The sequence below is a fragment of the Mobula birostris genome, chromosome 32 (assembly GCF_030028105.1).
Source record: "Mobula birostris isolate sMobBir1 chromosome 32, sMobBir1.hap1, whole genome shotgun sequence".
Lineage (NCBI taxonomy): Eukaryota > Metazoa > Chordata > Chondrichthyes > Myliobatiformes > Myliobatidae > Mobula > Mobula birostris.
The window spans coordinates 2,558,755-2,570,906 of NC_092401.1; the positions used below are offsets into that span (position 1 = coordinate 2,558,755).

The 12,152-nt window shown below is 41.9% G+C and overlaps 1 protein-coding gene across 2 annotated transcripts in view; it reads left to right on the forward strand.

Annotated features, from left to right (window-relative positions):
* Nucleotides 1-12,152, forward strand: part of olfm2a (olfactomedin 2a) — a 637,002-nt gene that overhangs the window by 575,888 nt on the left and 48,962 nt on the right. For both annotated transcript variants that reach the window (XM_072248052.1, XM_072248051.1), the window contains exon 3: nucleotides 9,760-9,915. In XM_072248052.1, the coding sequence (XP_072104153.1) occupies nucleotides 9,760-9,915 (156 nt within the window). The remainder of the gene's footprint in view (nucleotides 1-9,759; nucleotides 9,916-12,152) is intronic.

Consider the following 12,152-nt stretch of genomic DNA (forward strand, 5'->3'; position numbering starts at 1 on the left):
ATACAGAAAGGATGGCCAGCAACTGAGAATGACTGCCCAATGTGTAATCAGGATTATTGGGCATGCAGAGATGAACTGTCAATAGTGGATGACATGGTCTTCAAAGGGTACAGATTTGTGATTCCAATGTCGCTGCGCAAGGAAACACTCCAGAATATACACAATGGACATCTTGGTGAGGAAAAATGTAAACAAAGAGCTTGTGAAGTGACAAACTGGCCAAGCATGAACTAAGGTATCAGCCAGATCACCGCCTCATGTGAAATATGCCTCACCTATAGACCAAAGCAGCAAGCAGAACCACTTACACCACACCACGTACCAAATAGGCCGTACTTCAAAGTTGGGAGGAGATTTTTTTTATTGTAATGGGAAGAGTCATTTTATTGTAACAGACAACTTTTCAAATTACCCAGAGGTTGCAACACTGCAATCAAATCCAGCAAAGTGGTCATCACCTTCCTGAAAGCTGTGTTTGTGAGGCATGGAGTTCCATGTGATGTGGTATCAGACAATGGTCCACAATTTTCAAGCTGTGAATTTGAGCCCTTTACCAATGATTACATTAACCTTTCAGTGCACAAAAACCTGTTGACACCTAAAGGAGCACACAAGGTCAAACTGGCTAAGGTGAAAGGGAATGAAAAACAGAAACAGTATCATGACAAGACTGCAAAAAGCCTACCAGTCCTGAAGCCTGGAGATCAAGTGCGAATACGAGATCATGATTCTGGCATATAGTCCATGCAAGGATATGTGCAAGAGGAAGCAGCTCCACATTCTTACCAGATCTAGAGAGAGTGAGCGTTACCTCTGAGAAGGAAACATGTGGATTTACAACCACCATCTCCAACCCATAACTGTGGCATGTCACCTCTCAATATATCAAAGGGGCCAGCAGATGTAAAAAATGAATGTTGTGATCAGAGTTCTCAGAAATACACAAATATTAACACAGCAAATGAAAGTAATACACCTATGGAAACAAATGGCAGACCAAAAGGGATTATCAAACCACCCCAGAGATTGATTGAAAGTTGTTGAGTGAATAAAGGACTATATTTGCTCATTGGGTTCAACAAGTGATCGGCATCTTGATCTAAAAGATGGGAAGCTTCACTCTTTCCCATGCCAGTCTGGGAAACAGGAGAGCCTCTAAACTGGGTCAACAGGCTGCAGTCTTTTGTTAAGCATTCAGTTTTAAAAAGCCCATGACTGTTCTCTAATTCTCATGGTGAACAACAAATTACCTCTCAGTGCCCCTGTTGACTTTACTAGAAAAGTCTCTTTTGCAACCATCACCTTACATATAAAGTACAACTACATAAATATTTGAAAATGATAAGTCCTGATATCTAGTCTGAAAATCATACCCCAATGATAAACCCATTTCCTTACTCAATGCCAATAATGATGAAACTCTCTCAATGGCTTGTTAAAAAATTTACCTTTTAACCATATAACCATATAACAATTATGGCACGGAAACAGGCCATCTCGGCCCTTATAGTCCGTGCCAAACTCTTAATCTCACCTAGTCCCACCGACCTGCACTCAGCCCATAATTCTCCATTCCTTTCCTGTCCATATAGCTGTCCAATTTAACTTTAAACAATAACATCGAACCTGCCTCAACCACTTCTGCTGGAAGCTCATTCCATACAGCTACCACTCTCTGAGTAAAGAAGTTCCCCCTCATGTTACCCCTAAACTTTTGCCCTTTAACTCTCAACTCATGTCCTCGTGTTTGAATCTCCCCCACTCTCAATGGAAAAAGCCTATCCATGTCAAATCTATCTATCCCCCACATAATTTTAAATACCTCTATCAAGTCCCCCTTCAACCTTCTACATTCCAAAGAATAAAGACCCAACTTGTTCAACCTTTCTCTGTAACTTAGGTGATGAAACCCAGGTAACATTCTAGTAAATCTTCTCTGTACTCTCCCTATTTTGTTGACATCTTTCCTATAATTCGGTGATCAAAACTGTACACAACACTCCAAATTTGGCCTCACCAATGCCTTGTACAATTTCAACATTACATCTCAACTCCTATACTCAATGCTCTGATTTATAAAGACCAGCATACCAAAAGCTTTCTTCACCACTCTATCCACATAGCATTCCACCTTCAGAGAACTATGCACCATTATTCCTAGGTCCCTCTGTTCTACTGCATTTTTCAATGCCCCACCCATCATTTACCATGTATGTCCTATTTTGATTAGTCCTACCAAAATGTAGCACCTCACATTTATCAGCATTAAACTCCATCTGCCATCTTTCAAACCACGCTTCTAACTGGCCTAAATCTCTCTGCAAGCTTTGAAAACCTACTTCATTATCCACAATTCCACCTATCTTAGTATCATTTGCATACTTACTCATCCAATTTGCCACCCCATCATCCAGATCATTAATGTATATGACAAATAACACTGGACCCAGTACAGATCCCTGAGGCACACCACTAGTCACCAGCCTCCAATCTGACAAACAGTTATCCACCACTACTCTCTGGCATCTCCCATCCAGCCACTGCTGAATCTATTTTACTACTTCCCTATTAATACCTAATGATTGAACCTTCCCAACCAACCTTCCGTGTGGGACCTTGTCAAGGGCCTTACTGAAGTCCATATAGACAACATCCACCGCTTTACCCTCGTCAACTTTCCTAGTAACCTCTTCAAAAAATTCAATAAGATTTGTCAAACATGACCTTACACGCACAAATCCATGTTGACTGTTCCTAATCAGACCCTGGCTATCCAGATAATTATATACACCATCTCTAAGAATACTTTCCATCAATTTACCCAGCATTGACTTCAAACTCACAGGCCAATAATTGCTAGGTTTACTCTTAGATCCCTTTTTAAACAATGGAACAACATGAGCAATACGCCAATCCTCCGGCACCATCCCTGTTTCTAATGACATTTGAAATATTTCTGTCAGAGCCCTTGCTATTTCCACACTATCTTCCCTCAAGGTCCGAGGGAATATCCTGTCAGGACCCGGAGACTTATCCACTTTTATATTCCTTAAAAGCACCGGTACCCCCTCTTCTTTAATCATCATAGTTTCCATAACTTCCCTACCTGTTTCCCTTATCTTACACAATTCAATATCCTTCTCCTTAGTGAATACCGAAGAACAGAAATTGTTCAGAATCTCCCCCATCTCTTTTGGCTCCACACATAGCTGTCCACTCTGATTCTCTAAGGGACCAATTTTATCCCTCACTATCCTTTTGCTATTAATATAATGGTAGAAACCCTTGGGATTTATTTATTTTCACCTTACTTGCCAAAGCAACCACATATCTTATTTTAACTTTTCTAATTACTTTCTTAAGCTTCTTTTTACATTTTTTATATTCCTCAAGCACCTCATTTACTCCATGCTGCCTATATTTATTGTAGATATCTCTCTTTTTCTGAACCAAGTTTCCAATATCCCTTGAAAACCATGGCTCTCTCAAACTTTTAAACTTTCCTTTCAACCTAACAGGAACATAAAGATTCTGTATTCTCAAAATTTCACCTTTAAGTGACCTCCATTTCTCAATTACATTCTTCCCATAAAACAAATTGTCTCAATCCAGTTCTTCTAAATCATTTCACATCTCCTCAAAGTTAGCCTTTCTCCAATCAAAAATCTCAACCCTGGGTCCAGACCTATCCTTCTCCATAATTATATTGAAACTAATAGTATTGTGATCACTGGACCCGAAATGCTCCCCAACACAAACCTCCGTCACCTGACCTATCTCATTCCCCAACAGGAGATCCAACACTGCCCCTTCTCAATATCAAGGTTAAAAGTTTGAGAGAGCCATGGTTTTCAAGGGATATTGGAAACTTGGTTCAGAAAAAGAGAGCTATCTACAATAAATATAGGCAGCATGGAGTAAATGAGGTGCTTGAGGAATATAAAGAATGTAAAAAGAAGCTCTAGTTGGTACCTCTATGTATTGCTGCAAAAAACTATCGTGCACACACTTTACAAACTCCAAACCATCCAGCCCTTTTACAGTATAGGCTTCCCAGTCTATGTGTGGAAAATTAAAATCTCCCACGATCACAATCTTGTGCTTACTACAAATATCGGCTAACTCCTGACAAATTTTCTGCTCCAATTCTCGCTCCCCATTTGGTGGTCTATAATACACCCCTATAAGTGTTACTACACCTTTCCCATTCCTCAATTCCACCCAAATAGCCTCCCTAGACGAGCCTTCTAATCTATTCTGCCAGAGCACCGCTGTAATATTTTCTCTGACGAGCAATGCAACACCTCCCCTTCTTGTCCCTCCGATTCTATCACACCTGAAGCAATTAAATCCAGGAATATTTAGTTGCCAATCACACCCCTCCTGTAACTATGTTTCACTAATAGCTACCACATATACTTCCAGCTATCAATCCATGCCTTAAGCTCATCCACCTTTCTTATAATGCTCCTAGCATTAAAATAAATGCATTTAAGAAATTTTCCACCTCTTCCTCTCTGTTTATCACTAATGGTGCAAACAACTTTACTATTTTCTTTTTCTTCCCTCTTCCCTACATCTGTTCCTACACTCTGGTTCCCCTCCCCCCTCCTATCTAGTTTAAATCCACCGGAGCCTCTCTAGCAAACCTACCTGCAAGAATATTTGTCCCCCTCCAGTTCAGACGTAAACCGTCCTGCCGGAACAGGTCCCAACTTCCCTGGAAAACTGCCCAATTATCTATAAATCTGAAGCCCTCCCTCCTGCACCATGTCTTCAGCCACGTGTTGATCTACGCTATCTTACTATTTCTAAACCCGTCTGCACGTGGCACTGGTAGCAATCCTGAGATTGCTATCCTGAGGGTCCTGTCCTTTAACTGGGCACCTAACTCCCTGAGCTCACCTTTCAGGACCTCCTCACTCTTCCTACGCACGTCATTGGTCCCTACATAGACTACGACATCTGGCTGCTCACCCTCTCTCTTGAGAATACCGAGAACTCGATCCGAGATATCGTGGACCTTGGCACCAGGGAGGCAACAGACCATCCGGGATTCTCGATCTCTTCCACAGAACCTCTTGTCTGTCCCGCTAACTATCGAATCCCCTATCACTACTGCTCTCCTCTTTTCCCTCCTTCTCTTCTGAGCTGACGGTCCCATCTCGGTGCCAGAGACGCAACCACTGCAACTTGTCCCTTGTAGGTCGTCCCCATCAACAGTATCCAAAACGGTGTACTTATTATTGGTGGGAACAGCCACAGGGGTGCTCTGCTCATTCTGTCTATTCCCCTTCCCTCTCCTGACAGTCACCCAGCTACCTGTCTCCTGACTCTTAGGGGTGACTATCTCCCTGTAAATCCTGTTTATTTCTGCCTCTGCCTCCCGAATGATCCGAAGTTCATCCAGCTCCAGCGCCAGTTCCCTAACTCGGTTTGTCAGTGGACACATAATTCAATCCATTAGATCTTGTTCAATTTTTTAAATTATTTTGTATACTTATCTGCAGTTCCTGGGTATTGCTCCCCTGACTCGGTGCTCAGATTACTAATGCCATTTTCACAGGAGAGAGTATTAGATGCTAAATAGCCTGAAGACAAGTTTGAAATGATCAGAGATGATTATTACCCATGGATCAATGGAACTGTAACTCTTCAAGATATCACTATCTATATATTTACTTGGTGGAAGTTTGGGTGTTGTAGGGTGTGGGTGGGTTGAAATGCATTCAGTGGCCACTTTATTAGGTACCTCCTGTACCTAATGAAGTGGCCACTGAGTGTACGTTTGTGGTCTTCTTGTGCTGTAGTTCAAGTTCTGTTTATTGTCATTCAATGGTATATATAGTAGTGTGGCTGAACTCACTGGAGAGACAGGTCACTGGCAGATACAAAGCAGCTTCGTTATTCGACCCAACAAGGTACAGCAGGCATCATACGGATGGAGATGCTTTCGGTAGAAAGGTCTGCTAGCCCAATGTGGGCTCGATATTTATATGCTAAACACAAAGGCAATCACTACTTAAAACGTTATAGACAATGCTTCCTTTTGAAGCTACATACAAACATCACACCTTCTGACTTCATCCTTTCCTTCTGACGCCAGCATGTCTGGGATGGTATCCACAGCCTTTAGGAATGCAAGTTAAATCCACAATACATTTATTTGGCATTTTACGTGCTAACATAGAAGACAATTAATATTTATAAAGTATAGATAATACTGTCTTCGAAACTACAGCATCTGGTCAAACTACGGTGCCAGAAGCATCTGGTATTCACACCTTTTTAGGAAGCGCATTGTTGTGGACTCAGTCCACAGTACGTTGTCTAATAGAAGTCTGGTGGCCAAAGTCATTTAAGTGTAAACGAATCATCTACCCAAAAAAACTCACTCTAACAATATATATGTATAGCACCACACAAAACAACGTTCATCTGGACCAAGGTGCACATATAACTCACACACATAACACAACAAACAATATTACAACTAGTAAATGACCAAATAATAAGGTGCATTTATGACACAAGTTAAAAAGTAAACATTGTAACACTACTGACAATTCATGTGTGATGGGATGTGGGCGATGGCAGGGAATTCAGTGGTCTTACAACATTGGGGAATAAGGTGTTTCCATCCTAACAGTCCTTCTCCTAATGATATGGTATCTCCTGCCGTGATGATGGGGGTCAAAGAGATTGTTGGACAGATGGCAGAGTTCATGGGCAATGCCAAGGGCCCTGCATACGGAGTGCTCTGATAGATATCTTGAATATTTCGCTCATTCATAACTCATCCACTTCAAGGATTCACTTGTTGTGCATTCAGAGTTGCTCTTCTGCACACCACTGTTGTAATGTGTTGTCATTTGAGTTACTGTCACTGTCCTGTCAGCTTGAACCAGACCGGCCATTTTTCTTTGACCTCTCATTTTCACCCACAGAACTGTCGCTCAGAATTGTTCTGTTTCTCACACCATTCTCTATAAATTTTAGAGATTGTTGCGCATGAAAATCCCCAGAGATCAGCAGTTTTGGAGATACTCAAACCACCCCATCTGACACCGACAATTATTCCATGACCGATGTCATTTAAATCACATTTCTTCCCCCTTCTGATGTTTGGTCTGAACCACTTGAACATGCTTGCATGCTTTTACGCATTGAGTTGCTACCACATGATTGGTTGGTTAGATATCTGCATTAATGACCAGATGTACAACTGTAGCTAATGAAGTGGAAACTGGGTGTATTATCTGTGCTAGTAAAAGAAAAATATATTTGATGTGGTAAAGTGACCGTATGTGAAAATGTAATGTAGAGGAACATTTGTAAATCAGGCATTTTTCAGGTCTGCCAACTTGGTCAGGACATTAAGGATCTTCCATCAGAACTGAATGTGTTTAGTAATAAAAGAAAGTTCATTTAAGTATGGTGATGGATGAGAGGTGATGTGATAGAAGTATACAAGATGCTATGAGGTGTAGATTCACTGGATAGCTAGAGACTTTTCCACAGAGCATAAATGGCTAATACAAGGTGGGGAGGGGATCTTAATTTTAAGTTGTTTGGAGGAAAGTATAGGGGGAGATGTCAGAAGTTTTTTACACACAGAGCGATGGGTTCATAGAATACCCTGCCAGAGTGGTGGTAGAGGCAGATTCATTAGGGGCATTTAAGAAACTCTTAGACACATGGATGATAGAAAAATAGATAGCTATAGAGGTTAGATTGATCTTAGAGTAGGTGAAAAGATCGGCACAACCTTCTATGGAGGTAGTGAAAGGGTTGCAGAGAGAGTAAGAAAGAATCTTTCTATGTTCGTTTCCAGGATATGGGTTGTGCTGGGCAACACTTACTGCCCACTGCTTATTGTAAGCTGGTGGTGCGTCTACTTCTTGAACAATTTCAGTCCACATAGGTTGAAAATATTCCTATGGTGTTGCTGAGCAGGGTATTCCAAGATTTGGGCCCAGCAATATCAAAGGATTGAGAATAAATTCCCAGAGCCAGGGTTACATCTGACTGTAGCTGCTGCCATTGCCTGCCCTCTTCTGCAGCTGAACCATTGTTCGAACTTACTCACAAAGGCAGTGAGTGGATGAGCATTCCTTCACCCTAGGGATAGTAGAAAGGTTTGGGGGTGTTGAATAAGGCTCTTGTGAAGCAGAAATTACAAGAGAGAAGATCAATAACTTGGATCAAAGTTCAAAGTTCGAAGTAAATTTGTTATCAAACTACACATAGGTCACAATATGCAAACCTGAGATTGGTTTTCTTGCAAGCATATTTAGTAAATCCAAGCAACACAATAAAATCAACGAAAGACGGCACTCAACAGGATGGAAAACAACCAATGTGCAAAAGACATCAAAGTGTGCAAATTCCAGAGAAAATAATAATAATAATAACAAATAAATATGCAATAAATATCAAGAACATAAGATGAAAAGTCCTTGAAAGTGAATCTATAGGTTGTGGGAACAGTTCAGTGATGGGACAAGTGGAGTTACCCCTTTGGTTCAAGAGCCTGAAGGTGAGGGAGATTAAGTGCGGGTGCAAGGCCCATGGTCATATTGAATACACCAGAATCAGCATCAGGTTTAATATCACCAGCATACGTCGTGAAGTTTGCGAACCTTGTGGCAGCAGTACATGATAAATAAACAAAAAAAACTGAACTACGGTAAGTGCATATATGTACAGTAAATGGTTAAGATAAGTAGTGCAAAAAAACCCAGAAATTTAAAAAAGTAGTGAGGTAGTGTTAATGGCTTCAATGTCCATTTAGAAATTTGATGGCAGAGGGGAAGAAGCTGTTCCTGAATCGTTGAGTATGGGGCTTCTTCCTGATGGTAACAATGAGAAGTGGGGGTCCTTAATGATGGATGCCACCTTTTTGAGTCACTACTCTTTGAAGATATCCTGGATATTATGGAGACTAGTGACCATGATCGAGCATGATCGAGCTGACTAATTTTACAACTCTCTGCAGCTTACTTCAATCCCGTGCAGTCGCCCCCCCACCCCAAAACCAGATGATGATGCAGCCAGTCAGAATGCTCTCCACGGTACATCTGTAGAAGTTTTCAAATTTTTTAGATGACAAACCAAATCTCAAATTCTAAATGAAATATAGCTGCTGTCCTGCCTTCTTTATAGCTGTATCGATTTGTTGCGACCAGGTCAGGTCCTCAGCAATGTTGACATTCAGGAACTTGAAACTGCTCACTCTCTTCACTTCTGATCCCTCTGTGAGGATTGGTTTGTGTTCCCTTGTCTTACCCTTTCTGAAGTCCACAATCAGCTCTTTGGTCTTACTGACACAGGGTACGAGGTTGTTGCCATGGCATCACTCATCTTGCTGGTATATCTTGCTCCTGTAGGCCCTATTGTCACCATCTGAGATTCTTCCCACAATGGTTGTATCATCAGAAAATTTATCGATGGTATTTGAGCTATGCCTAGCCACTCAGTCATAGGTGTAGAGAGAGTAGAGCAGTGGCTAAGCACACATCCCTGAGATGCACCAGCAAAGGAACAAAAGACAATTTTTATCTCCAGTTTTTAAACTCAGTGTTGAAGTCGGTAAGCAATAACAGACCTAGTCATAACATGAAGTGCAGGTCCTTAAGGTAACAATGACCTTCATTTCGGTAGCACAGAGATGGAGGAAAGGGGAATTGGTATGACAGGTGATCAGAAGTCGAGGACCACACTGGCATATGGTTGTAACTCCAGATCATCCTCTTTCAGGTTCAAAACATCTCCCAGTCCATCGAGGTCCTGGATCTACGAACCTACCGGGATCTCCAGTACGTGCGGAACACAGAGTCACTGATGAAAGTTCTCAACGCCAGGTTAAAAGTAGCGACCGAGAGCCAATCGAATCTGTTGAACAAAAACTTCCAGGTATGTTGATGACTGGGGAGAACACCTCCACTTTCCTCTGCTGTTTCTGCTCCAAATGTCTCTCTAATCTTCTGGAGGGTCTATTCTCTTGCCTGGTGGTAGTTTATTATTTGACATCTTGAACATTTAACTGTAGAAGCTGTTGGACCACATGTGTTAGAATCTCATTCAAAGAAATGTTGGCGTGGAGGTTGAGGTTGTTGGGTAGTTACCATATCCACATTGAGGGTGATCTAAATCTAGACTTATCTGAAGTGGACTGAAACAGCTCAAATAGAGTAACTACACTTAGCTAAACCAGTGGTAAGGCTGGTGGGGTGTGTTCTGGCTCCTACAGTCTTCATTAAGCAGGGGCAAAATTTGCTCTCAGCCACTGGTACTAAATTCAAAGATTCACTGATTCAACGAACATTTTTTCCTCAAAGTATGTATGCAGTATACAACCCTGAGATTCATCTGCTCCACAGACAGCTAGGAAACAAAGAAAACCACGGAACACATTTAAAGAATAAACATCAAACTGCTCACCCCATAAACATTATCATGTAAACAGCAACAAAAAAAGAAAAAAAAGCGCATAATATATGCACAAAGTCAGAAGAATCCAGGCATATTTAGTTCAGCTCAGTATTCGTTATTTGCAGGTGATTCAACATCGCCCAAAGTAGCAACAAGAAAAAGGAGCAACCAGAAATCAGAAACACATCATAACATGAAATATAGGGCCCAATCCACCAACTGTACAATCTGGAAGAGACTACACACTGTCTCTAAAATTCAGGTGAACGGGGCCTTGAAATCTGAATATGATGTTCACTATGTTTTTAGAATGTCAGAGCCCTAGGGGTGACAGGAGTTCAGTGATAACCCAACTGCAGTGGCAGAGACACGGACACAATATAAACATTTCACTGTATTTTACAATAATAAATGCTAGGCCAACAGGGCTGCTAACTGAAATCTCTTAAGCTAGAATCAAATGCTGTCACTACAACTCAGAAGTGGTACTCTGGAACTAAATTATTACTACTCCTTTAACAGTGTCTATCTAAATCACTAATCTTCTTTCCCGAAATATGGACGAAGGTAAGCAGGGAACTTTTTCGTCACTGTGCGCCAAGCAAGACTTGGCAAGTCAGAAACACCAGGAAGAGAGTTAAAAGCCATTACACGGAAACCCTAATTCTGGGGCCACTGAACAGGACTGGATAAAGCTGCAGGAAGCTGCGACCTCAACCAGCTCCATCATGGGATTAGCCTGGCCAGCACTGAGGACATCTTCAAATGGCTTCTTCACCCTTGCCAGTGGGTTTCTGAATGGATAATGAAGCCATGTACAATACACCACAATTTTCTTTCTCTCTTTTTGCACCACTTATTTAATTAGATATATATGTCATATTGTAATTTATAGTTTTTAATTATGCACTGTATTGCAATATACTGCCTCCACAAAACAACATATTTCACATTTGCCAATGATAATAAACCTGATTCTGATTCGAATTGGCTGGAATGTGTGCATCCTCACTTGTGTGATTTCCGTCTTCTTTCAGCTGTCTGCCTGCGAAAGAGCCCAGGTTCCGCGGCAGTGTCCATGGTTGTTACGGGTACCCCCTCTCTAGGCACAGCTATCAAGGCACCAGAGACCTGTGCCTGCTGGAAGTCCTGGATGCTAGATTTGTCCAGGATGTATCAAGCTAGAACCCAAGAACATTCCTCTCGGCCATACCCCTCCCAGCCACTGAGGTACTGGACAGTGCCCCACACCTGGTGAGATGCCACCCGGAATAGTCCAGAGACCCGTCCAACAAGCAGGGAGGAAAGGGAGAGAGAGAACTAGAGCCAGGGGATGAAATCACCGACTTGAACTTGGAAACATGGAACACTGGGTGAGTCTTCATGGACGATGGTAAGCCCAGTCAATAGGAGGCTCTGTTGGTAGTCTTCTCCACTATGACTGACTCCATGTGGCATGGGACCAACTTGCGGCTCTTTACTCTCAATGGAAGATCTCTAGGTGCCAGCCAGACCTTATCCTGTGGCTTTAGAGGCCTCATCTGTGAGCGGAGCTGATCAGATATCTGAACCATACTGTTTCTGGGTGTACTACAGAGAAGACCTGACCTGTCTTCTCATGCACTTATAGCTTTGGAAAAACTGTTCAGCAGCCGTAACTCCCAGCGTTAATCTCTTGGGCAGCTTATGTTGGCACTGGAAGCGTGACATTACGCTGG